The sequence below is a fragment of the Cyprinodon variegatus genome, unplaced genomic scaffold (genome assembly GCF_000732505.1).
Source record: "Cyprinodon variegatus isolate N-32 unplaced genomic scaffold, C_variegatus-1.0 Scaffold1504, whole genome shotgun sequence".
In the NCBI taxonomy this organism is placed as follows: Eukaryota; Metazoa; Chordata; class Actinopteri; order Cyprinodontiformes; family Cyprinodontidae; genus Cyprinodon; species Cyprinodon variegatus.
Genome location: NW_015151957.1, coordinates 53,795 through 81,051, shown reverse-complemented (window position 1 = coordinate 81,051; position 27,257 = coordinate 53,795). Strand labels below are relative to the sequence as shown.

Here is a 27,257-nt window from a genome sequence, read left to right as displayed (position 1 = left end):
AGCTTCACTGACAAAGATGCGAGTTGTTTGGGAGAAATACTAACACATTAGTGGAAAATGACGGTATTAGGTGACTTTTTACGTGATGTTATTTAACACAAAGATGCTATTTATTAATGGAAGGGCAGAAGGTGATTAAAACAAGAGAGCTAGTTTAGTCTTTAAAACAGACAGCAACGGTTTGATGCTAACATGTTTGTTAGATGTCAGAATTCTGAGGTAAAGGTCAGAATTCTGAGAATAAAGTCAGAATTATATGAATAAAGTCAGAATTCTGACTTTTTTATTATATTATACTGAAATTAAATTTAAAAATCTGTTAACTTTATTTTTTATTTTTTATTTTTACAGTGGTCCTAATCCTCTTCCATATCTTTATCCAAAAGTCCTCAAGTGAAAAGTTTTAGTTTCACCTGGTTTAATTTCACAATAAGCCTTCTTTAATTAACCTTTTGCTACCTGATTATTAATCGATAAATCGAAAAAATAATCGACTGATTAATCGATTTGCTAAAAATCCTTAATTGTTCATTTTATACCTCACCATTGAGGCACTCTGTGTGGGTCTCTGGTTTACAAAATGATAACCTAAAATGTTCTTTGAAGACAGTGCACATAATGACTGTTAAAGTTATTTCCACTGTTAATTTACGCCCAATAACTTCTTCTTCTGTCTGGTTTCTACTGGCGGGTAACGTTGAGTTGTATTAGCGCCATCTACTGTGCTGGAGTGTGGACCAGAGTATCTCCCTTTAATCTAAATTCTTATAAATAATCTCCTTTCCTTCACAAATTTTAAAACTGGTTTATTTATTACCCAATAACAACTAACACTCTGAAACCGTTACACATCCAGTGATCTTACCAATATTTCCCTCAATAGAAACTCTCCTCACCGGCGATGCAGCATCCTTAGATGAAATCGAGTGCTTTCTTAAGGAGGAAACATTTGGATCCCTTGTGTTTTTATTCATAACACCGCATGAAGTTGTCATTTCTCTCAGGATGAAGCAATTAGATGGTTTCCTCCGTGATGATGCAAAGATCCAGAGCTGTCTCAGACCTCTCACTGTTACAGAAACATGAGGTAACAGTGCAGCCATTGTGATTAAACTAAAATAAAACAGCGAACATTTTTCTTCCGCAGTCGTTGGTCTGTCTGTTATTAACCACTTAAAACATCCCCACGAGATTAGTAGTTCACGTAAACTAGCCCCACCTCCGCACTCTGACGTAACGTCAACTTTCTGTGCAAGAAAGCCGAATATCTGCTAAAATAAAATGTCTTATCAAATTCTATATTTCAGTCTTTCAAATATGACTAAACTAGAGTTTCGCAGAATGTTCACCTTGTGAATTCAATTCATACCATGTGATCAGTTTAGTTCAGAAACGAAGATGTACTTCCGGTTTAACATCCTGCACTTTCAAAATAAAATACTCTCAAATAATATTTTATGTAATATTTTCCTTAAAATGAGTATTTCTTGGTATTATTTGTTGATGTGAAAATGCCGAGTAAGTGATGTCGCTCAAAAGAGTTGTCTGAAAAACTTAAGAAACTTTGTTAAAAAAAAAAGTAAATAAAACAAATGCAAAAATAAATAAAACAAAAAGTTAATTTGGTCTAAAAAAAATCAGTATCTCTAAATTTTGCATTCAATTATTTCTTGATATCTCTAAATAACTTAAGTGCAACTGATAAACTTTAAAAGTTACTTAATTAGTTGAGTGTCCAGCTGTGTGGTTTTATTTCAGTGATAATCCAATTGTTCTGTAAAGGCCTGCCATTTTTGATAGAGAACCTACAGAGTTACAGAGATCAAGGAGCATGGCAGACAGGGCAGAGATGATGTGAAGAAGTTTAAAACTGTGTTAGGTTATAAAATCATATACCAAGCTTTGAACACTCAGCCTACTGTTCAATCCATAGTCTAAAAATAGACAAATTTACTAATTCACAATCTGTCCACCTAAAGGGACAGAGAGTTATAAGACATTGTTGGATACTGTGGAAGCAACACAAGTCTGGCATTTATAGTTTCAAGAAAACACTTTGCCCCTACAGGGTTACATAGTAGTTGTAGGATCATGTTGTATGCATGCCTTACTACATAAGACAGAAGAAAAACTGTTACAGCAACACATGCAAAATGCTTGAAACTTGGGCAGAGGTTCACTTTGAAGTAGAACTTTGAACATACGGTCTGAGCAACAATAGCATGGATTCAATTAAAGCACAGCCGTGTGTTAAAATGGCCAAGTCAGACCATAATATGATTATGAATGTGTGGTAGGAACAAAAAGTTGCTGTACCTGTCTTAACCCCAGGGTAAGTCTACATTTTAACCCAGGGGACAAGGGTTCAGAGTGAGGTTGCATGAGGAACAGCATCCAGTGTAACAACTCTGCAACTGTCATTATCTGCCCTTATAGCTCACCTTAATTGTTCATATCATTCACCTGCTTAAATTTGCCCGGTTTTGTAATTATCACTCATCTCATCCACCTGCGTCTGTTCCTTTGTATTCGGTTCAACCCGAGCTATCGGGGCCAGATCATTGTTTGCTATCTCTTTGTTTATGCCTGTTAGTTTGTCTGTTTAACACTAGATGTCCCAGAGAATTTCAGTTTTCCTGCAAGCCCCCCTCCCCTCTTCAAGTTTGTGTATTCACTCTACCTTGCTGACTGTCCTCGTTGTAAAGTAAATACCCTCTGATATGACCAGCCCTTCTACATGAGACTGGATAAAGGCTGAAACAAACTGGCATCAGAACAAGAGCATTTTTTCCAAACACTTTTCATTACCTTCCCCTGCAACATCAGACCTTTTTGCCGGAATATCTTGATAAGTCATGTCTAAATCTTTTAATTAGGCAATTAGGCAAACCTATTGAACAACCAGATATCATACAGGTCCTAGTTCCTAAGCTGAGAACAGGTCATAACCATGCTTTTCCAACAAGGCAAGGCAGAGCCTATTTATATTGTCCATTAGCCAACAGACTCATTTATATTGCAAAGCTCGGTATGTGAAAGAAAGAACAACTAAGAGAATAATTGTATTTTGTCTTGTCTCGCCTTTTCATGTCATTCAACATTTCAGCTTAGAAAATGACAAACAGTATGATTTCATTGGAGTAACATTTATTCCACCCAAGGAAAAGCACTACATATGAAGCTACAATTGTCCCATTTAGCAGTTTTTACAAACCCAAGGTGAGTCCTTCCTGCATTTGTGACACTTATACTTTGTGCAGTGCACACAATGCTCAGTGCTGTGGTTCCTGTTGCAGAGATTGCACACCTGGCCTGCTTATAATAACAATGAAAAATGTAAAAAATAAAATAGAGTTTAGCACATATTCTGATAGTAAGAGTTGTAGTATGAACTAGATGAGGTTATCTATGTGTGCTACAAGTTTGGCTGCACTACAATGATCTAAAGTGTAATTATTTGCTATTATATGCTTATAATAACAATGAAAAAAAAAAAGAGTTTTAATGTTAATTAGTTTTAGTGTTAATTAGTTTAGTTTATACCATGGTTCCTGTGCTGGTAACTGATGGCCAGCGGATGAGAGGGTTTTTATGTTAAAACATTTTGAACTTTTCTACTGACTGCCTCGCCTTGAATACTGGGTCCATCTGTCCAATTTTATGACAGTAACAGTCTGAGTGGTTGTATTGCCTGAATGTGAGAGCAGCCAAAGAGAGACACGCACACTTAAATGTTGTCCACAGATGTTACCTATCCTCTCTGACAACATTTGAAGTATATTTCCAAGACAAGAAAAAAAAACTTCAGCGTCTAAATATTCAAAGTTTATAATAGACAAACTCAGCAAAAAAGGTGGTTATTAAGCAAAAAATAAAATAAATCACAAATATATACTACACCTAAAAGAAATTAATGGTTCTCTGTCTTATTAAAGACTACTATGTTGATATATCTCATAACATCCAAACAAAATACAATTAGGATTGTGTCTGCAACATCACAAATGTAAATAGATTGAAGGAATCGCAATAGTTTTGGAAGGCCAGATTGCATCACTTAATATTCTCGTAACGAAAATGTAACAAAAATATACCATAGTCTTCAACATGCATCAACTTTATTTTTGCTTAAAGAGAACACAAACACACTCAGCCATGATTTAAATTTAATTTATGCCATATTTAACAAAATTGGGAATACTAACTAAACACAACATTTGCATTTTATGGTAATGAAATAAAAAATATTTAGAGCAAAGCCATTAAAGTAGTAGAAAATTATAATTGCATTCTATTAATTAATGAACAATAACAAAATAGTAGCAGACGATTTATCTCTATTCCCAGATTGAAGTAGTAATAGAAAACATTTGGAAGTAAGGAATTTCTATATTGCAGTGGTTAGAGCTGCATCATCAATAACTTGTGTTTTTGATGGTGATCTTTTGCGCAAAGTCAATCTTGAAATCACCAACACCTAAGGAAATGAGGCATAATGTTTATCAACTGGAGGAGAAATTGACACAGAATAGTGAGTACTGTTACAGAGTGTCAAAGCAACAAGTGTGATTCCTCACCTTGAGTGAGAGCTGTGCCATCAGAAGAAAGGAGCCAGTATCTGCGGTCGCTTTGCCTCGCCTGCTCCCCATTTATTGCACTTAAGAAAGGTCCCCACTGACTGGATTCCTTCTGGAATCTACAGCATCAGATTTTAGTCACTCCAGCTGGTTTGACAGAAAATGACTTACTGCGGCTCATTAAATAAACTTACGTGAAGCCCACATCCCTCCTCTCAAGCAGCTCCAGGGCCTCCAGCAGGGAGCTGCCCTTTGGCACGTCAACAGAGTAGGCAGCTGCTGCTCCACTGGCTGTCACTACTTCCACAGTCACCATCACTTTGGTGTCACTTGTTAAAACCACCACAGGATCTACAGGCTCCAGCACCAATGTGTCTGCAAAAGAGCAATTACATCAGGAATAAACAACAACACCCATAAAAAAAAAAAAAAAAGGATGAAACGATGCTGCACACACCATCCTCATTAAGGCATTCCAGAGTTTTTATGGACAAATAGGATTTTCTCTGGAGAGCTGGCAGAGTCTGAGAAATGGCCATGGGGTTGTGGTATGTGTTGCTTCTGGCAGCTGTTCTCATGGCATTCATTGAGGCAGCACACTCTCCAACCTCACTGCCCATGGCCAGTAAAGCCTTGAATGATTAAATCAGTAAATCAAGCCAAAAACAGAGGATTTAATGTTATTAGAAGAGACAGGGACAGGAAAAAGTACAGGACACAAGTGACTTCTAACCTGGACTGCAAGACCCGTGCTGAACTCATTCCCAATATGACCATCGGCTCTACGAGAGGCCAGTATCTTCTGCTTGATCTGGCTAAGAGCTGTGTCCAGCTCTGCTGCATTGTGTGCATATGACCCAGAATCCTTCACACACTGGAGGGCCATTCCAGCCATAGCATAGGTATCTAGGAGGTAAGAAAATGCTGAATTACAAGTCAAACTGAGCCTTTCAAAGGGCTACGGCAAAAACACATTCTGGTCTACATGTTGCTAATATATTAACATTTCAAAGAATTAGGTGCAGGAATTAATGTAAAATGTTGGGCTGTTTATGCCATTTCGTTAAAATAATTGCAAAACATTTAAAGCTTGACAATAATTCATTTAACACAAGATTTTGGGAGATTATATTTAGTCCAACAATGTTCCTATGAAGGAAAATGAATACTGTATATGCAACTCTAGTCATTATTCAAGACATATGGAGAGGACATAATGTTGCTGTTAAATTCGGGAAAGTATTTAGGACATTTTTAGTATTGCAGTCAATTCATTTCCAGCACACCTAATCACTTTTTAAGTTATGCATAAAAATACAGTTTTCCGTAAGATCTCGGTTGTTCCATGATTTCTAATGTGTAATGTCATTTTGCACTATAATCATGGCTGAACATTCTTAAATCCATTTATGTTTAAAAACATCTTGCACGTTATTTTGCACTGACATGTTTGATCATTCTTCTGCACATAAAAAAGCAACAACTTTGTTTTACTGCTGCAATTTATGATTTATATTGTATGGTTATCTTATAATTGCAATCTCATTACATAGTTGTAAGATGTATGCAATCGAATTTTGTTTTGTATGCAGTCTGTGCTAACAAAATGACAGTAAATGATCATTATCATGAAATCATTAATTAAATTATTTTATTTATTATTATTTACTATTATTTAATTATATCATTAAATAATAATAATTCTTATTACTGTACCTCTGTTGAGTCTATTTCAATCATTTGCAACCTCTCTGAAAACTATTGCTTTGCTAAGAAAGAAAATGACCAATGTTTGGAAAAATCTTGTTAGAACAGCTGAACTTTATATCAAGTTGATCAGATTGACTTTATATAATTCTTGAATGACAAAAAGCTTAAGCTGAAGCAAAAATAAGCTGGAACAAAGAATTTTAACTGAGAATAGGAAAAAAGGAAAGTCGGGATTTTTTCAGCTTTTTTTTTTCAAACAGTCTATTAATTGAATCATGGCTGTTACATTTTGTATGCAGTTTTGAAATTGTTAATCAAGTCTATTCAATTATACAACTAAAAAAAAGCAAGTAGTCTAAAGATCTGTAACAGTTCAGATTTTGCATTAACTCACCAACACTTTGTGTTTCTCCATGTTTGAACTGTTCGTTCTCAGCTGCTTTGATGAGCTTGTGGCTGACATGGTTGTTGACCCGTATGCCGCTCACACAGAGAGCGAGCACACCAAGGCTGTACTGGTAATAGTTGGTCAAAGGGCGATGGCTGACTGCAAGAAGACAGGGAAGTTAAATGACATATAAAGGAGTTTTCCTTACTAATAACTACAAAAAAAAGAGGTGTCCTATTTTTTGATAAATGTTATGTCCAGTTAAGCTTTAATAAGTTAGTAGGAGTCCTGTTCTTGGATAGCATTATCTTTCTGAGAAATCCACACCAGTGAAGTCTGACTTCATCTCAAAGGACCGTTCTGCAAATGTTTTATAATATCTGACACTTCGAATGGAAATCTTACAAGCGATGTGATCTTTCTCCTGCTCCATCTGCCTCTTTAGGTGTGTCAGCAGTGTCTCGCTCTTGTCATTTATGATGAAGGTGATGGTGTTGAGGTCATAACAGGAGGACTTCAGAGCCAGAGCATACAGTGCCATAAGGCCACTCACAGCCTGGCTGTGTGTGAGGGAGCTAAAACAGAGCAGGCAATGTTAAATACAGCAGGTGTTAATATTTTCACACAACAGCGATAGAAAAATAGGTAATCTAAGTGGAAAAGTACGTTTGAATGTTATCATGCAGTTCATTTTTCAGTCTATTGAGGTGATCTGTCTCCTTGGCTTGATTGTGGTGAGGAGAAAGACGAAGAGCCAGGTGGATGCTGGGATTGGGAAGTCCTTCCTGACTTTCCAGAGAGCGAAGAAGATTCTTGTTAAGTGACAGAAACAGCTCTGGGTTGGATCCTTGGGTATCTGGAACAAAGATCATTTGCAAATAAGCATATTATAGGGACGTCTCTGCATTGCTGCTGACATCGACAAGAAATTTTAAAGCAGTAAAACCCACAGTAGCTCCATCAGCAGTTAAGAGAAAGTGCATCCGGACTAAAATACAAAATAACTTTGCCCAGATAAATCTCAACCAAATAAGCTTGAGCGCAAAGCAAAAATACTTAATTTACAATCTGCTGTTTGTGACTGTTATTTATTAAACACAGAGGATTCTAACAGTTCTCTATGGGATTCTGCAGATGGTTCCTTTCTTTGTCAGTGCTGAGTCACAGGTGCATCATCCAGAGCTGTAGAACCGATGCACTGTGGTGCAACATTGGAATATAGTAGGGATGTTTTGATATTTCTAATTTTATGAGCAATGTTAGACACAAAGTAAAATACACAAAGCCTAAAAGGCCAAATTATGACACGAGGATTCAGCACCTACTGGCCAACTTCCTTGCGTCCAACTGACCTAACTTCTCTCTGTTATCTTTTCTTGTTGAGCAATGACATAATAGCCAAGGCTCCACCACCAAGCGCTCGGCTACAAGCCTCTCCTGCTCAACCTGATCCTGTTTTTACAGTAGGTGATGATGGAGGGCACAGAAGATGGAAGAAAACTTCCAGGCTTTTCTTGCAAAGGACACAAATCAGAGAGTCAAAGTTTTGAAAATTGCGAAATCTGAGAAAATCATGGCTTGCATCATAATAAAGACAGACACACACCCATCAGGACTTTGCACTGACTTACATTTATTTTTAAACCTTTATTATGCCTTAACCTAACCATTACGTATCATACATAATCTTAACCTATTCATATTTCAATCCTTAATCTTAAATCAAATCCAGAGCCACACACTCAGAAAAAAAGGACCAGAAAACTATCATCATTTCATCAACATATATTTACAAAATCTACTCACCACATGGTCTGCTGGAGGCAGAAGCCAACAGTCCTGTAATAGTTACTAAAAGCAGCATCCTGGCTGTTTAAAATACAAAGAAGAAATTAAATAGCATCATAGACATAGCATCAAAGGATTGTACACTAGTCGAATGCTATAACATGAAAATATCAAAAAATAGATGCAAACATTATGATCATCTAAAAGACATCACTCTAACAGGAATGTCGCAATGGGTTTGCAGTTATTAACAAACAAAGCTGTAAACAGTAGCTCAGTACCTCACTGACTGTCCACTGCGAAGAATCAGAGCTGAGTGAGGCACAAACTGAGAGAAAAATGCTTACAACGCTTCGGTGTCACATGATCCGTCATTTGAGATGACACAACTTTTTAAGAGTTAAAGGGTTCACTGTGTCTTTAAACCAGAACATAAACAGGAAGTTAAAAAAACGCATGCGACAATCAGAGGATTGTGATTGGTTGGATTTGGAAACACGTGTTAATCTGAGCCAATCAATGTGAGAGTTGAACGGCTAACGTTTCAAAGTTAAAGACTTAAATCAGCTGCTGAAATTCTATTAAACAACCATTAGTCGTTTAAACTATTAATATGGAATAGGATAACCTATTTATACAACAGTTTTTTTTTTTTTGATGGACTCTATATAGCTCGTGTTTGTCAGGTCTAACTACATTTCCCATGATTCCCCTCTGCGTCTAAACGTAGCGGACGCACATTCTAGAACCTTGACGACTCTTCCAGCGTAAGTATTTTTTTTATCCGACGTTGTGTTGACCCGTCCTACTTTTAAAGCCAACACCAAGAAGGCATTGTCACTGCGCCGTTGCTGTCGTTTATATTTTCATGTAAAAGGTTTCTGTTTTTTCCCCCACCTGCTAATGGGAATTTAAAAAAGAATAACCCTGAAGTGTGCGGAGAAGAGCTAGCTAAACACGCGACAGCAACACAAATCGACGAGGGGGCAGGGCATGTTTACAGGTCAGTTCTAAAACTGTTTCATTGACTTGTACGAAGATATAAATAACTTCATTGAGGATTTTTTAATTAATTTTCATCGCCTGTTTGGATAGTGAGAGAGAAACCTAAACTATAACCACATAAAATGTATATTAGAGATCGTGTTGTTGCTTGTTAATGGCAGCCAACCTTCCAAAAGTGCGTCCTGCATGTTGAAAAGATCACCTTTAACCCTTCAGTATTTGCTATCAATTCTTATATTTCAGATCGGCCCTTTTTGTGATCTTCATGCTCAGCCTCTCCCCTCGGCCAGTGAGCTGGGGTATCTGCCTGCCATGTTTTCATTTTCAGGGCCCACCAGTCTTCCTGAATTTGACTTTGGACCCCCACATTCCTCTGACAGCCTTCACAGACACATCAACTCAGAGAGGTATTGCACTGATTGTGATGTTGGCTGGATTTTACCTTCGGCAATTTGCCAACAATCCAACAAAAATGCAGACTTTTAACTTTGACCTGATTCATGTTTTTGTTTTTCTTCTCCATAGCAGCTGGGAAACCAGACGCCTTAGGAAGCATCGGAGACTAGAGGATGAGTAAGTGAATGATACTGGTATCCATTAAACTTTTTTTTAATGACATGTGAATGCACAAATTGTGTTTTAATGTGACATGATGTTTGAATACTTTTGCATGGAATGATGTGTGACATCTGATTTTCACCCTGTCAGGGGTTGCAGTGCCAAAAAGCGGAGGCTAATGCCCGAGACAGATGTGGACATTTTGGAGAACAATTGTTCTGCCTTGTCTGCACAACAAGTTGCTGTTTCTCCTGCGCAGCCATGCTCAGCTCTTCAGACCCTCTCTATGCCTCAGCCCTCTTCCCTCCGGCCCCAACCTGAGATGGAGAGCTCCTGCATGGAGATCGAAGCAGCTCACAGGAAACTGCAGGAAATTGAAGACCGGTAAGGAGCAACTTTTCCGCCTGGTTTTCTAATGAAATTTAGAATGCATAAGTATTTATTTTGCTGTTCCTGATTTTGTTGTGTAAAAGTTAGATAATGTAGGAGGAGGAAGCTAATTTAGTGCCTGTTCAGGTTTAAATATTTTAAATGGTTCTGTGCTAAGAAATGTTATACTTTAGTAATAAATTAGGAAATTCAATCTAAACTGTTATTTGTGTCATATATGATTTTGGAAAGTGGATGGAATTATTGACGTATCTGGACATAGAACTGTCATGTTTCTTATCAACTAATTATTCTTTCATTTGGGTGTAATTATATTTTGCCATCAAATGAAATTTTTTTCTCCGTTAAAAATATTGATAGACTAAAAACAGATCAGAATAAAATTAGACTTTCAGTTGTCCAAAACCACTAACCCTTTCCCTTGCATGCTTAGTACACTGTCAGGTCTGCAGACTAAAGTCCAAATCGAGTGATTAATTAACTTTTTTTAACTTGGATTCTAGTAATATACATATTTACTTTTGAGTTCACAACATACTGATGACGGATATGGCTGTGTTTTGCTAATCAGTCTTGATATTTGTTTTGTTGGGTCCAGGACTGTGCACTTTATTTATCTATTTTGGTTTTAATATGTTGCAGAATAATCCTTGAAGACGACGATGAGGATCTTGACTTGGAGCCAGCTCCAAGACGGCCGGTCCTGGTGATCTCAGACAGTTTAAAGGAAGGTCTCCAGCGGGGCCTCAGCGATATTCTCCCACAAACAGTGGCCCAGTCTGTGTATGTGCATCTCAATAAACTTCATAATCCTTCAGGTTTGGATGCAGTAGTGAGTTCAGCTCATCACGTGTTATCATGTGTTTCTGTTCCTGAACAGAAAGTATCCTTTCATCACATTTGCCCCCAAGGAAATTTATGAACTAGTGGATTTGGTCAGTTTAAGAACAAGTAATTTGGGAAATTTACAAAAATACCTCAACTATATTAATTTTATTGCAGATTCTAGGTGTGTCATACATTTGGCACGGCTTATTTTGAGGTGTGTAAACACATGTGTATCTGACCTGTTATTAATTATAGTTCTTTTTCTTCTAGTGAATAAAACAATTTTAAAAAGAAAGTCCAAAACTTGTTCCATGTTCAAATCCCCCCTGCAGCACAGCTGAGTGATTAGCAAAAAAAGACAGCTTCAATTTTCAGGATTTTTGTTTACAAGGTAGTTCCTTTAAAAAAAAAAAGTATAGCTTTAATAAATGGTCTTAAATATACTCCGATTCTCCTTTGTAGGTCATTGCATTTTCCATTAACCCTTGTATTATTTATGGTAAATACAGTGCTGGTAACAATTCTGTGATTTCTAGCTGTGGTTCACCTCAACCGGCTTTTAGAAACCTATAATGCAGGTAGCAGTCAATCACTGTCGAGATGCATTTTATCCCAATAATTCAAAGTTCACCTACTGAAATAAACAAACAAAAAAACATATTTTTTTCTGATTATCTACTCTTTAATAATTGGGAAGAGTGAAACTAGGCAGTTAGGGCTAAAAAAGCTTCTATTGTTTTAAAAGTCACAATAAAATGGTACAGTGGCATTTTAGTTATAAATAAGTAATTTCGCTTCATTTCATGATGTTTTAAGTTAATCTAAATTTTATAAAACCCTATCTTTAAATATTTACTTGGAATGAAAACCTACGGTTTTGGTGAAGGAATCTGCAGACTATAGCAAGGTCCAAACAAATATTTTTAGGATCTTTTGAGATCCGTTTGAAAGCATTGTGAATTATGATAAACCTTCATTCAATAGTAAGAGATGACTAGAAGTTGTTGCTACATTTTCCCCTCACCTTCTCCTTCCTGTCGCCCTCAGGAGTCCTTCAGGCATGGAGCTGGTCCTGTGGCGTCCTCCAGAAGATCCTTTCTGTCAGAGGTTAAAGGACTCGTTACAGAAACAGCGTAAACAGACAGTTTCCCGGCAAATACCAACTCCCTGTACGTCTCCCACGCCTCCCCTCAGCCCCTCCAGTCCGCCTGCAGAGACATGTTCCCCCATGCACAGCTTCCCTGTGCTGCAGAGCTCAGCTGAAGAAGACATGGAAATTTAAACCAACATGAATAAATAAGCTGGAGAGTTTGTGTTCTGATCTCTTGTTGATCCTGTGTTCTATTTGAGGAGTTTGTGCAACATTCATTCGCCAATGTTGGGTTTGTTTTCTGTGGACAGATACGTGAGGATTACATTTAACAGTGTTATTGGTGTAGGCCGAATCTTTTGAAGCCTGTAGATTCACTGCCTTACTAACACTCACTTTGAAATTAGAAGCCTTTTGTACATATTTCTGACCAGCAGCACATAGATGTCTTGTAAATATGACTTATGTTTTTGTTGAACATGAATATGAGTGCAGCACCAAGGTCTCTGCAAACTTTTAGGGAGTCGCTACAGAACACTAAGAGCCTGACTTCCTGTTTGCTGTTACATTGTGATGGAGGAGTCATCCTCCTCTGTTACAGGTATACTGTCTGTGAACTTTGACTTTTCAAATGAACTCAGTCGTTTTGTTACAGAGGACTGATCATCTTCTGGTGCAGATATTTAAAACATCTGTGATTTTTTTATTACCTTGTAATTAATTCTATGTCATTTTTTTAACGATTTGATTGATTTTTGCAAATGTACATTGCCATAAAGGGTTGCTGCTTTTGTTTTATAATAAAAAAAAAAAAAAAACATTTCTTGGACAAAATTTTCCAAACGATCTTTAAGGTTTTTGTCGGTCTGAAGTAGATCCTACTTTAATCAAAATTTTACATTTGGATTTCACACTAATTATCCAGCAAGGTAATATAAGTTTCTCAATTAAAAAAGTTAATCTTGTTTAAGTTATAATTTAGGTGGTTATTTTTATAATTTAGATAATTAAGGCTTAAAGCTAATTAAATTCCACATCCAGTTTATTAGAAAATTAGAGAAGATTGCCAGGAAATATTTTTTGTACATATAAGAACAACCATTAGGAAAACTGCTGACTTCACAGTTTGCTTTGCAGCAGACTGTTGGTGACCTCATCAGCAGGATAAGCCTAAAAAGCTTTATATATATATATATATATATATATATATATTATACTAGATTGCAGACACCTTGATTTAATATGTCAGTTTCGTCACATTGTCCATTTAAATCCGTTTATTTTTTGTTCTGTTGAAGCATGGTTGAAAAAAAACGTCTGACTTTTATTCATTCATTCTTTTACAATTATATTATTATTACTTTAGTCGGATCTACATTATTTCTGTTTTATCTTTCATTAAATGAAGGGGTACCAACAATTTTGTTCATGTGTTAATATCACTCTGGTTTGTGAAATCTAATATAAAACAGTCATTTTGTAAACGGAATTACTGGAAATAATTTACTTTTTGATGAAATTTTAAATAACGAGTACATTGTACATAGCTAGGTTTACTTTAACACAATATGCTCTTAAAAAAAAGTCTGAAATATGAATTTGGTTAATTATAGAAAAAGAAAATAGAACCTGGAGCAATTTTTAATTTACAGAATATATTTATTACCCTGCTCTCTGGACGTTAAAAAGTGAATTTCGAAAAATAATGTAAATATTCCACCTAAATTGTTATTAGGCATTTTATATATAAAATATCAAGACTTGGATTTATCTTTTTGGTTTAATCTGATGGTTTTAGAGTCACAGACTAAAAGCTTCACCTGCATGCATGTTTCAGGCCTAATGTTTATGTAGATAGATCATAAAACATTATGTGTTATGATCTACAAAAGGTGAGAACTCTGTCCTATTTAGACAATAATCTTAAAATAGGTTGACATCTTTTGGAATTGCTGTTCTCTAATGTTTTATTTGTTAATCATTTAAAAACTGCTTTCAAGGGTGTTTCCACATTTAGTCTTTGAATTTGCACAATTATCTGCTGTATATTTATGGTGAGGTTTTGAATAATTATTCTCTATACAATTTGCCTTTGCTAAACAGCAGTTTTGTATCAGCCTCTTATCATTTGACATCTTGAGAGCAGCAACAAGCCTGATGATCTATCAGTAATAAAAAGGTCTAAAAATAGATGGATATAGTATATTCAAAACAGCCTTTATATATTACATTTATGAAAACTTCAGTGGTTTGATGACATATGAAGAAATCATTCTCAGTAATGAAAAAAAACATGTCAAATGTAAAGAATGGTTAATAGCTACAAGCAGATACATTTAATTTATTTTTCAAAAAACATTTCTAAATCAAACACAACTGCACATTGTGAAAATACCAATTGTTATTTAGTTTGAATTTGGCAAATAAAATTAAATATTACACAAGCGATTTCCTCAAGTACAGGACAGCTTTATTAGCTTATTTAACAAAAGTCAGATGATTTTGGTTACAGTTCACCACTCATTCACAGTTCAGTTTCTCAACAGGTCATAAAAGAGAGTGAATGAGAGTTCATGAATGTGACCTCATTGCCTCATGCCGCCTCATGTCACGGTGACCTGCTTTTTATTCTTCTATCACATGTAGATGTAATAGGATGGCTTTAAAATATGTGAAAGATAATATAAATACTATATTCATAGAAGGATAGCCCAAAGGATGTTTTAATATGGGATTTAATTCATACTTTGCTCCTCTTAATTTGTAAGCAAATGGTGTCCCTTTCTTTCCTCCTCACAAATATTTGTGTTGGTCATCATAATATCCCAATTAAAAATATCGATTTTCTAGAATAATGACATTTCTCAACACTTTACACTAGATCTAGTTATAGGAGCCACGTGTTCACACTCATAAATACATCTGTAGGCAACTTGGGATTAAGTGTCTTCTCTGAAAGCATTTCAGTATGTTGCACGAGGAAGGTGTTATTGAACTCACAGCTTTTGGGTTGCTTTACCAATTACGCCACAGCCACCAAGTCGGTCATTAAAGTAACAAAATACAGAAAAGTCTAAGGGGTGTACATAGTTTTGCTTTCAACAGCACAGCTTTTTACATGCAGAATCATATAGCCTTTAACCTCTACTTCAGAAAGTTTCTGTTCAGCATGTCTGGGACGACCTGATTTTCTATCAGGAGCTGCTTCACTCTGCTCTGCAGGTCGCAAAGAAGCTTAAACACAGAGACGTCTGAGTGGATGTGTCCAGCAGCACAGACTATTGCATGATGCAAGTGAGAGCAAACAGCTTCCAGAGATTCCTGATGGAAGAGATGAGAGAATAGGAATGTTGTTTAAATGTTTATTAAAAAAATGGGAAGAGCTGAATGCTAACATATTGTTTACCTTTGCACCATGCATCATTCCATCAGGACTTGCTTCTTTAATCTTTGAGGCATTTCTGGGAAATAGTTACACATGTGCTTTAAAAGTTGCCTCAATGTGTAAAAAATTAACACAGCAAAAAGAAGAACATACAGGTATAAAAATGCATAAGTTAATGTTATACCTTCTGCTCCATATTAGGGTAAGACAAAGCTTTTATAACCATGTTATGTATGATTTACAGAAAGAGAGGAGTTACCTGCAACTTATCAGCTTTGACTTGCAACTGTGGGATGGCAAATGTTTGTTTAGTTGCATGCCTTATGTACCAAGACTGAAATAAAACATTGATGAGATATGATGTAAGAATAAAGATTTTGAGTGACCTTTCCAGTTCAGGGATGAGTTTCTCTGTAACGCTGTCTGCAAGGTGAGCTGTGGTCTGCTGCTTCCACTCATCCATACTCATCTGAAGTTGCCTCAGCTCCTGATCTTTGGCCTTCAGCTCCCTGTGGAGAGATGCTGCTGCTTCTCCCTCAGTCCAATGAGCATATTTCAGACGGCACAACTCCTCAGTGTGCTCCTTCATACATGTTGGACAAAAGGCATCTCAGCAAGTGTATAAAATTAGTTATGTATGTAATACAATGCGCCAAAAGTCCATACCTGAGTAAGACGTGTCCAGAGTGAATTCAAAGCTTCATCTTTCTCTTTATCCAGTTGTTGCCTCTGAATGCTTAGTTCTTGCACCTGAAAAATTATCAACACAGAAATATTTACATACTGTGCCTACTCAGAAATAGTAATTCCTCTTCTACTTTTTCAAAAATGTTCATGTTTCAACCCATGCATAACTGAAGTAGAATAATAATTATTCTCATTTTTGAAAAGAAAAAAGCAAAATAGTTTAGCTAGGGGAAAACATCTGAAAAGTGTGGAATGCCTTTGTATTTACCCACTTTTACTCATTAATATGAGAGTTAGCCATCAGAAGAGAGAGCAGGTACACCTGCAAGCCCTATTAGGAATACATAACCATGTGAGGGAGGCTGCACTGGTCAGATAAAATGAAAACCTTCTGAACCAGCATGCAAGATGTGTGACTAGAAAAACACTGCATGACACCCTGGCCACAACAACAGCACTGTGACACATAGTGGTGGCAGAATCATGTTGTGGGGATGATTTTTAGAGTTGGAAACATGGAAGATAATCAAAGCTGATGGGTGGAGCCAAATACAGAGCAAACCTGGAAGAAATGTTGTTACAAGCAGCAAATGTCCTGAGTAAGATTAAGTTTCTGTCCATCCTGTCTGACTGAGATAAAACTTTTTTGCAAACAAAAGCAGTAAAAAAAAAGGATCTTAAGATGTTTAAATAGGGTAAAGGCATAAGCAAAAACACAAACAAAGGTTCTTAGCATCTAATGGTGCAAGAAAAATGCTTTTGATCACAGCATGCTCAGGTGTTAGAACGGCCTAGTTAAAGTCCACACCTCAATCTAACTGAAACCTGGGATAAAATCTGAATGCTCACAAAAATTCTCCATCCAGACAATCTCTACTTCAGGCGCAAAGCTGGTGGAGACATACTTGGATAGAGTTGCAACTGAAATGGCAGACAGATCTTTAAGAATTTGTATTTCTATGATTTAAAAAAATCAATTTAAGCACAACTTCTTTGAGGATCTACAACAAATAATCTAAATAAAATCAAACAAAGAACAGTTGGGTGATTGTTTCTGCCGAGCACGAGGTTTAGAAATCATTGGCTCCTACCATCAGTGCATCAGCTTTCCTCTGTGCCTCCACCAGCTCCTTGTAGTGCTGCCTTTCAAGGTGCTGCAGCTCCATCTTCAGGCTGTCCTTCTCTGCCTGTACAGAGTTACGCTCCTCCAGTAAACTCATTAGCTGCAGCTCCCTCTGTGCCAACATTTTTTCCAGTGTTCCCACCCTGATGCGACATTCTACCAGCTCATGTTGTTGCTTGCTCACTTGAACATCAAAGGCCTAAAAGTGAGAAACACAGCAAAGAAGGAACATATCTGATGTAAAAATGAGGGATATAAAAACTTTCAAACTAATATTTCTAGTGAATAATATAAGAATACTGCATAAAACTGAATTCGAAAAACTAAAAATTGGCCCCAATTGTATTTTTCAAGCTATGTATAAAACCAGGGTTAGTAAAACTCTTCTGCTGCTTTTAGATTTAAGCCTAATTTAATGGACTGAGATCATGAAGGAGACTGTGGCTTGTTTAGTCAAAATCAATTTCCAAAGTATTTACAATATTTTTTTGGTATCAAACGAAAACCAGATATAAAAGCACAACCAAAATGTAAACAGTTGTTTTTAAACAAAACATTTGATTAAATCCTAAGTTTGAGGGCATTAGGAACACAGCAGCACTTTCTTCTTTTATCTATATTATGCACAGGATTTGACTTTAGTCGTGAAAGAAGGTGTAACCTCCTCAGCCTGATGCTTTTCTCCATCTGTTTTTGCAGACATGCACATCTGTTAAGCAGTGGGCTCCCTGCCTCTGTGGCCCTGTGAGGCTCCTCCTGAACCGCCTCCAGCTGCTGCTCCAAGGATAGTCATTAATTCTCTCCAAATATTTTTAATACAAAGTATATACAGGATCTCTGCACTAAAATAAATAGAATGTTTCTATAAATTGTTTACTAAGATCAACATTTGTTAGCAGAACACTAACTATTCGTTTATATATCGTTGTTTTGCAAAAAAAAAAATGCTGAAGATAAAACTGTTATTTTAATGTGTGTAAAATCTGTTTCCTGACTCTTTTTGTTATTCAGTCATCTGGGCAGACATTCCAGTTAATCCCAAAGATATAGACACATCTTTGACTTTTTTTCTGCCCTGTCATGTTAGACAGAGATTGTCCTTTTCTCTTATAAATAAATACATTAAGCTCAGTTAGACTGAGAATTTATTGGCAGACTTGAAAACTGATGCTAACTGACCCTTTTTTTACTCTGTCTAGACTACAAATGCGTAACTTAAAGAAATAGGCCTGGATTTAAACAATTATGTCTGCTCTGGGTGTAAGTTTGTACTGCTGGAAGATGAACCTTTTACCCAGTTGCAAGTGTTTTGCAGCCTCTATCTCATCAACTCTGACCAGCTTCCCTGTCTAGACTGAAGAAAAGCAACACAACAGCATGATGCTGCCACCACCTTATTTCACAGACTGAATGTTGGATTTAAGCTGCTTGAATCAGACCAGATTCCTGCTAGCTTTCACATGTTGTTTATTCCTCCACATGACTAGAAATAATTTCATTTGAATGTTTTTCTTCTCACCATTCTTCCATAAAGACTAATAGCCACCCTGTCACCAGGATCTCATTAGAGAGCTGTGGATCTCTGCTGCTCCTGCTCTGCTTCTGCTCCTTTCTAACCTAATCCTGTGTTAACCTTCCCCACAGCGTTCTCCCTGAACCGTCTGGTGTGTTAGTTGGTCTTCATGATTCTCTTAGCTCACTAACAACAGGTGTTTCTACACTGAGATCAAATTGAACACAGATGGTTCCTTCCTGTTATTTAGATAACTTCTTTCTGTTGCTTATATTGCATCTCCAAAATAAATTAGATCTACAGGAATGATTAAAGGGTATATAAAAACAAATAAAATTTAGGGGCATCAGTGTTAATGCCAACCTAACAGGGTGGCATTTTTAAAATATTTTTTCAAACAGCGTGTTTGTTGTCTTCTACTAATTGATGATGTATTAATCCTGAGTAATTCAGCTACAGGAATTCCAATAGAATACATTGGAGTTTAAATGTGAAAAAGGTCAAATTGTAGCATTTTTTTTTACATCTTGATGTCAGTTTCAGGGTTCTGTGCAGATTTGCACTGGATGTAACTTTTGCTCCTAAGTTAGTCAAAACCTCCTCCTGCTAAACTGTTATTCCATTATAGCATAAGTTGAGTTAGAATAATAAACTCATGATCTAATTGTAATCTCATTTATTTCTGCGTCACACAAGTTCTGAAGCTCTACCTCTTGCAAGGACTCAATTTTCTTTCTCGAATGTCGCAGCGCAGAGAACAGTTCTTTCTTGGTACAGTCCAGCTGTGGATCCAGCTCCTCGCGCTCCATCATTGACATTTCAACACAGCTCTGTTTGAGAAACAGGGCAGAACCAAAAATAAAAAGTCTAAGACATGCAAAACTAATAAAATTATCAACAAAGGCATGTTTTTAGTACCCTTTTGCAGCGGCACCCATTTTTCAGACATGACTATCTCCCTCTGCAGCTGCTGCAGCTGGTACCTATACATAGCATCGTCTTACTGTTTGACAAACCACAGCATTAATGTGTTGGAGCATATTTAAAATTGTGACTAACAGAATATTTCTCTGAACTGCTGTGCCTCAAAGCAAACTCCAACATTGTGTTCTCCTTCTGAAACTGGACAGTGCCTGCAGATGGCTGCTCTAACTGCTTAATGGCCTGCTAGGTCATAAATGATATACAGTACTGGGGAGTGAGACTTCTGCTTAATAAAATACCTTTTTTTTGTCAGATTTTAGAGACAGTGCTCAACATTTTTAAGCTGAATCCATTTAAATCTACGTTTCTTTTCCTCTTTTTCACATTCCTTAACCAAAACAAAACAGAAAAAGCAGCACAATTCAAGGTACAGGGGATTTTTCTATAATTACTATTCTTACATGTTCAAGGTCAAAGACGTCCTCTTTCATGTTGGTGCAATCTGACAGCCGCCTCTCTGATAACCTCACAGGAGTGGATGTCTTGATATTATTACTGGCTGTTAGAGGAGACACAAAGACTTTTTCTATCCATCCGTAATGGAAACCTCTCCCTTTGTCATAACAAAACAAGCCATTCATCTTTTTTCTGATCAATTTCTGCATTTACCTGCTGTAGCCTGATTTTCCCTTTCTTCTCCTGCTGCTGTGTCATTGTCACTGTAGTTAATAGAGCCGTCGTTTGGATCGTCTAACTCTTTAATGAAGGAGCAATATCCTTGTGATAGAGTGAAAAGAAAGTGCACAGAAAGTTCATTACATTTGAATTATATTCAAAAATCTGTGTACTTGTTTTGTAATCTTTATTTTGCAGGTTTGCATTCAGTATTTAATTTCCTATGTGAGTCCACATTGGTTCCTGCAGCAACTACTGTACCTGTCCACTTGACCTGCTTCCTTTCTTCTAAGCTGTCTGAATCAAGTTGGCTGTCAGCTGACATGTTGTCAAAACTCCAAGCTGCAACTCCTGGAAAAAACAAACAAAAAAAACCCACAGAAACAAAGTTGGTTTCATAAACAGAGAGAGAACCAGATGTATAGCATGCTATCAGTAGCTTCACCAGTCTTTTACAATATCACAGCACAAGTAAAACTAAAATAAAAGTCTCTCAGGCTCGTCAATAAGCCCTCATGCAGAGATCAAGAAAAAAAACAACTGTATTTTAGATTTTTTTTTATTCAGTGAAAGCAGAGGCTTAAATAGTGATGAGAACAGAATATAAAGCCCTATTCAAAGAGAAAAGATCTGACTGAAACTGGCTAATATGAAGGTAAAAATTACCTTCATTTATAAATTTCTGCCTAAATTCACACAATGTAATGAGACGGTTCATACATAGAAAATATAGACAGCAATGCTCTCAATTTTGGCGTTTTAACCAACACACAACTGGGTCTTTGGCAGATTTTACTGTTTTAGTATTTATTCTTAAATCCGTTTTTTAACATACAAAACTTCTTTATATTGATATTAATTTAAAATAATGCCATAAATTACCAAATAAACAGGAGCCCAAAATGGACATTTGTAGAAAAACTAAGTGTATCTGCAACTCATAGACAGATGCAAAATAATTAAATATTGTCTTATTTTTTACAAGGCAGTGTATATGTTAAATTTACATGAGTGATACAAGAGAGAGACGTTTTCTTATATCAGGCTTTTTTAAAACAAACTTCATCAAGCAAGTAGGGTCATCTTCAAAAAGAATAAACTAAAAAAAAAGAAAACAGAAGTGTTTGAGCAGCTCTAAAGAATCTAATTTGGCCCAGAAACATGCCAAGAGACAGACATGGACAAATATCTGTCCAGGTGAAGGTTTTTTAGGTTTAATTTACTCCACCTGAGAAAACTAAGAAGATGCATGAGGATATCTTGTTGCCAACTTGTACATACCACTGCCGAACTCTCCAGGTCTCTGTGGCGTCTCGTTTCTCTCTCCAGCTGCTGCTCTCTTGTTATCTTGTGACATATTTTCTCGGTACCTTCCAAGAAGAGACGTTCTCTCTTCCTTTCTCAGACAGGATTTATCTGACTGAAAACCATGAGCCATCATCCCGTCAATTGTTTCTGACCATCTTCTCTCAGGACTTGGACGGTTTTGATTGCTTTGAAGAGTGTCACTGTCAGGGATTTTTGCCTTCTCTATCTTTTCCTCTCGGTTTAGTCGATCCATATTTTCAAATTGAGACAGGTCTATCATCTCCTCTTTGAAGCATTTTACAAAGTCCTCCGTGGAGATACGGTCTGGAAGAGGTTGTGTCTCTTTCTTACAAACCTCTCTAGGAAGTCTCTCGAGCCTCCAGTTGACCTGATCCCAATAAGTTTCCTCTTTGCCCTCAAGGATTTTTTCCAGACTTCTTTTGCTTTCCTTATGATTGAATAAATTATCCCAGGAGCTCTGTGTATTTTCTAAGAAAGGGAGAAGGAAATTATCACTACAAACCTTAATTTAGATTTTATGAATTTTGTATTTTTTGTATTTTATATGTGGTGGATGAAAAATAAGTTATGATATCTTTCTTTCACAAACATTTGAAAAGTATGATTTTATGTATTATTTCATATGTTTTTTTTTTATTTTTTATTTTTTTATATGATAACAGTGGGACAGACCAAATAGCCTTCGACAACTCATTACTAATTAATCTCAGTATAAATCCAACTGGTCTGAAAAGATCCCACAGGTTTGTTAGAGAACAGTTAGGTTATAACCAGAATCTTACAGACTGAGCAAAAAGGCAAACTAAAAAAAAGGCTGTAAAAAGCTTCTTTTACATTTTTCTGCAACCAATGCAGGCCAATCTGAAAGGTCCACCTGTTAGAGGCTACTTAAGATATAAAACCTTAGTGGTCTAGCTCTAAATCTAATTAGAGTCGTGATAAGTGATGATCCGGGAAGTTCTCAGTCCAGTATGACTGTGTTGGAGGTATTTTGTAAAACCAAAAAAGTGAGTAAGAGTTTGGGTGCAAAGTTAGAAGACACATATTTAAGAATATTTGTCACTAAGTTGGTGCAAAAAATGAGTTCTGTAAAGTATTCACTAGAAAGCCTGAGTTGGTGTTGGGACAAATAAAACTTGACAATATGAAAATATCCATCTAATTATGTTCAGATATAAAACATAGTTATTCCTTTTTGCATTTTCTTTCACCCTCCATCAGGAGAATCGGCTTAAGTTTGATATAAACATAGTTCCAGTTTCATGAAAAAAAATAAAATAGTAATAATATATATATATTTTTTACATATACATATATGTATATATACATATATATACACATACATACATACATTATATATACATTATTACATTATACACATATATACATTGCAAGTCTTTCATTTTTTGCCCTGCCACTTACTTTTATACTCAAAGCAGTAATACAGTAACACTCAAACATTTGCACTTATGTTGGAATAAATCATAAATTACCTGCAGGTTTGGCATTTCCTGTCGCATGGAAGATGTGATTTTTCAGCTTTGGAGACTTTATCTGCAGAAAGTAAAGACATTTTGAAAAAAAATATTTTTTGTGAACACATTGTAGGTGATAATGACTTATAATAACATTCGCTAACCTGCAGCTGATCAAGCTGTTGATCTATTGAATCTAGGAGGAGGTCACAGTGATCCAGTCTGATCATGTTGTCTGTTTGATTTGCATCTAAAAAGGAAACGGGGTAAATATGAGGTGGCAATTTAGGAACAGAAATATAGAATGGCTTTAAAACTACTGACCAGAGCAAAAACAAAAGCAGGTTTTCTCTAAGTCTTTTCCTTCATTACCATCATGACCAGCCATGCCCTAAACCTGTAAAAATAAGCAGCTGTTGGGTTAACTAACCCACAGAGATTTCACACCCCCAGCATGAACTAGTGGCTAAGGCTGACGGACAGCCATGATTAATTTGAGAGTGGGGGATGTTGCTCAACAGGCCGGTTGACAAGGCAACCTGGTCAGCTTGTTAGGAAATGGTTCCACCAAGGAGACAATAGACTACCTCTCTTTATTTTAAAGGAAAATGTTACAATGTGTTATCTAAATACATTAATAAAGCATTTTAGGTTGATTTGATCGCCTTTATGCACTATTTTTGCACGCCACGTATCACTTTACTTGGATTTATTCACTTTAATTGGACTTTTCACTTTATTTGGATTTAGTTTTTACATATACATAGGCATATGTACAGATATATATACAGAAGAGCTATATGTGTATATATATTTTATCTCTTTTTATTCTTATTTTTTATCTTTATTATATTGTATAGTTGGATGTGTGTATATATCATGTACTGTAAAACTGTAACTAGAGCGTGTAACAAAAGTAATTTCCCTCTGGGATTATTAAAGTATTTCTGATTCTGATTCTGATTGTGTAGCTGTTCTTAAAAGGAGGTAAAAGAGAAAAAAAAAAAATCAAACTTATGCTTTTCATCAACAGACTGCAACATTAAAATGGCATCATTAACATCTAACTGGATGCTAAAGGAAAAGATTATACACAATCCCCTCATCAACATATTGCTGCCTTGTCACTTACCTTTATGCAGAGTAAGTTGCTACAGAGCCAGACTCTATCGGAGCTGAAGATCTGCTGCTGCTGCAGGAAATCTGAGAAAAACTGGTCGTTATGGAAACACCTAAACAGATCCTGCTCCTGAACAGCAACTTTTAGCTATGTAAGGAGTTGCTAAAGGGAAAACAGAGATGGAAAAACAACTGATTTTACACATAACCGTCATTCTTTGTAACTGCAGCTCCTGTTTCTGCATTCATATATATCCCATTAAAACAATGTTTTAGTTGAACACAGCAGGTTGGACTGATTTGTATAAAAAACAGAGAAAAGCCTTTGTTTGTGTGCGATGTTCAGAATCAGAAACTGATCAGTGAGTAAAACTCTGGAAAGAAAATATCTCTGTGCAAATTAATCGTTTCCCAATTATTAGAGCCAGAGCCACCCCAAGACATAAGCAATCTAAGCAGTAACTAAGTGTGTCCAAATGCTGAAGGGAAATCCAAAAATGCGTTGAGACTGTTTTTAATTTTGTCTATTGAGAATTAAAAGAAATCTGATTTATCAAAGTTTATAGTTTCAGAGTAGATCAAATTAAATGCTTTGGATGCTTTGAAAACTCCAGGAAGAAATGAGAAGGTTTACTTTGTAAAAGTGCCAATAACTTCACAGATGTAATAATGTTTCATGACTGCATCTACAGCTCTACCTAGAGGCATTCAATCTAAAAAAATCTTTCTTCATCGGCAAAAAAACCAATTACCAGCTGTTTGCAAAAAAACAAATCAAATAAGAAATAAGAAAAACTATTACTGCTAGTTATATTATTCACATATTTCATGTTAAATACCCCTTCAGCCATTATAACCTGCTAACAGCAGGATAGATGCAAACATCTTGGAGTCTGGAAGTTGAAAAAAATTATCTCCAGTGTTCATCACTGTCACCATTCTGAAAAGAAGTGTGTCAGTCAAGCAGTTATGTTCATTTAAAAAAAAAAACATATGGTATGACCATACCAGAATGACAACAATGATGCCTGAGAAAAAAGAAATCTGAACAGATAACTAAAGCATTATGGAAGTAAATCTTGGAGTCTCACCACAGTGAAAAAATACTGTAAAAGGATATTGATATTAGAACCCTCTCTAAAGGGAAAAAGAAGATGAAAACAATATTTTCCCCTACCTAGACAATTTTATAGAGTTTGTTTTCCCATTTAGAGGCAGAAAACTGCTCAGTCTAATCATTAACTTTATGCTTTATGGACACTGCGTTCTTTCTGCAGGTAGAGAGGAACTGCTGAGCAGATCCTCATCTGTCATCGAGGTGTTGCTATTTTGAAATGTAATAAAAAATTGCTATGCTTAAAATAATTAAACATCATAAACTAAGCTTCTCAAACATCGTATCTTAAACTTCTTATGAATGAAATCCCTCATGCATCTTGTCTTTCTCTGTTGCTCAGTGGACATGGCCAGATCATCAGCTGCATAGTGTTGATTTGACTTGACAGGCAACAAGTCAATCATCACTTTTTCCTTTCATGCCTGCATCTACACACTGCTGATTTACTGACTCAATTATTTATTATTTTGCGCATACTCATATCAGATCCACAATTTGATTTTTAAACAAACATTGTTTCTTAAAAAAATAAATAAAATAACATAAATAAATAGTCAGGGGCTCATGTGGAACCATGCGATAATAGGTCGGCTCGTTCTGCTTTCCATGCGCTGGTGGTCATTTCTGAATGTCCTGAACAAAAGGGGGATTTCTGCAAGGGATCTGGCCACCTTCTCCATCTGCCTATATGTGCAGATTATCTTTCTGCTGTTTCTGTAGATTCATCATGTTTTCATTGTGTTTTTCCATGTAGCTACACTCAGATCAAGGTGTTGCATGGGACTCTTCAACTAGCTGTCTGAGTTCCTTTCTGCTTTCCCTGCGACTTTACCTTGTTCTCCAGCACTAAATGTCACCCTTTGTCCTTTGCTGTGGTTTATCTAGTTGTTAATTGAGTTTAACCAGTTTGAGGCGCTTCTAAAAGGCTTTTAAACTTGTTGGTAAGTGGCGTTGCCTTTCTTTGAAATGCTGTAGTTTGGCCTTCAGGGCGTGGATCATGTTGTCCTCTTTTCTTTTTTTTTAATACGTCTCCTCTGGCTCTTAAACTGGTTCAGGCTTTGGGTTTCACCTTTTGTTATTTGAACTGGCAAGCAGGCTTTCACACATTTCAAACACACAAATATATATATAGATGTATATAAAACCATGGAGAAAAGCATTTGTAACAAGTAAACCTTGAAGACTATCAAAAACACTTTTTATTGTGTTAAGATGTTTTTTGGCCAAATTACAGGTGCCTCAGGGTTAACTCATTTTTGCTGAATGAGTTTAGGTTAGAAATTAAAGTGACAGTGAATCCTTCAGGCTCTTTCATTCTTTTCTGTACAGAAATATCACACTTATTTTAGTATAACTGTTATTCATTTGACAGTGTTAATATTTTATCACAAAATATTCACACAAATTGAATAGAGGGTAGGTACAATTACCTCCAGCCAAGATTCCCACATTACTAGTAATAATTACAAAAAATACTAACTCGTTTTCTTAAAACTCTTGTCACCATAGGCTCGTAGTGCACAGGTCAGGGGAGTTCCCTTATTCAGTCAGTTGAAGGCAAAAAGTTCCTGTGTGT

General features: G+C 36.2%; 4 protein-coding genes across 7 annotated transcripts in view; 1 reads left to right on the top strand and 3 right to left on the bottom strand.

The window, feature by feature from the left end:
- The window catches only part of LOC107103683 (deoxyguanosine kinase, mitochondrial-like), a 5,829-nt gene extending 4,450 nt beyond the window's left edge, over window positions 1–1,379 (bottom strand). The window contains exon 1 of the mRNA XM_015403475.1: window positions 866–1,379. Within this exon, the coding sequence (XP_015258961.1) occupies window positions 866–1,103 (238 nt within the window). The 5' untranslated portion in view covers window positions 1,104–1,379. The remainder of the gene's footprint in view (window positions 1–865) is intronic.
- A 2,524-nt stretch (window positions 1,380–3,903) lies between these two features.
- On the bottom strand, window positions 3,904–12,284 carry LOC107103689 (transcobalamin-2-like). 3 transcript variants are annotated; one of them, XM_015403485.1, is made up of 10 exons: window positions 12,269–12,284; window positions 8,482–8,544; window positions 7,342–7,531; window positions 7,081–7,250; window positions 6,682–6,834; window positions 5,311–5,483; window positions 5,035–5,209; window positions 4,772–4,952; window positions 4,578–4,696; window positions 3,904–4,477 (listed from the first exon to the last, which is right to left on the bottom strand). In XM_015403485.1, exons 2-10 carry the CDS (start codon window positions 8,537–8,539, stop codon window positions 4,416–4,418), a joined length of 1,281 nt encoding a protein of 426 aa, XP_015258971.1. In that variant the 5' UTR covers window positions 8,540–8,544; window positions 12,269–12,284; the 3' UTR covers window positions 3,904–4,415. The 3 variants fall into 3 exon arrangements, with proteins under 3 accessions (XP_015258971.1, XP_015258970.1, XP_015258969.1); XM_015403484.1 differs by lacking the exon at window positions 12,269–12,284 and adding an exon at window positions 8,745–8,823 and having other exon boundaries at window positions 8,482–8,540; XM_015403483.1 differs by lacking the exon at window positions 12,269–12,284 and adding an exon at window positions 8,745–8,879 and having other exon boundaries at window positions 3,905–4,477.
- On the top strand, window positions 9,068–13,139 carry ccdc117 (coiled-coil domain containing 117). 2 transcript variants are annotated; one of them, XM_015403487.1, is made up of 6 exons: window positions 9,068–9,466; window positions 9,712–9,875; window positions 9,997–10,041; window positions 10,177–10,410; window positions 11,059–11,199; window positions 12,292–13,139. In XM_015403487.1, exons 2-6 carry the CDS (start codon window positions 9,781–9,783, stop codon window positions 12,524–12,526), a joined length of 750 nt encoding a protein of 249 aa, XP_015258973.1. In that variant the 5' UTR covers window positions 9,068–9,466; window positions 9,712–9,780; the 3' UTR covers window positions 12,527–13,139. The 2 variants fall into 2 exon arrangements, with proteins under 2 accessions (XP_015258973.1, XP_015258972.1); XM_015403486.1 differs by having other exon boundaries at window positions 9,100–9,466; window positions 9,994–10,041.
- Window positions 13,140–14,784: 1,645 nt separating this feature from the next.
- On the bottom strand, window positions 14,785–17,678 carry LOC107103684. The gene is made up of 6 exons (XM_015403476.1): window positions 17,498–17,678; window positions 16,386–16,469; window positions 16,106–16,302; window positions 15,979–16,005; window positions 15,741–15,795; window positions 14,785–15,655 (listed from the first exon to the last, which is right to left on the bottom strand). Exons 1-6 carry the CDS (start codon window positions 17,651–17,653, stop codon window positions 15,479–15,481), a joined length of 696 nt encoding a protein of 231 aa, XP_015258962.1. The 5' UTR covers window positions 17,654–17,678; the 3' UTR covers window positions 14,785–15,478.
- Window positions 17,679–27,257: the final 9,579 nt, after the last annotated feature.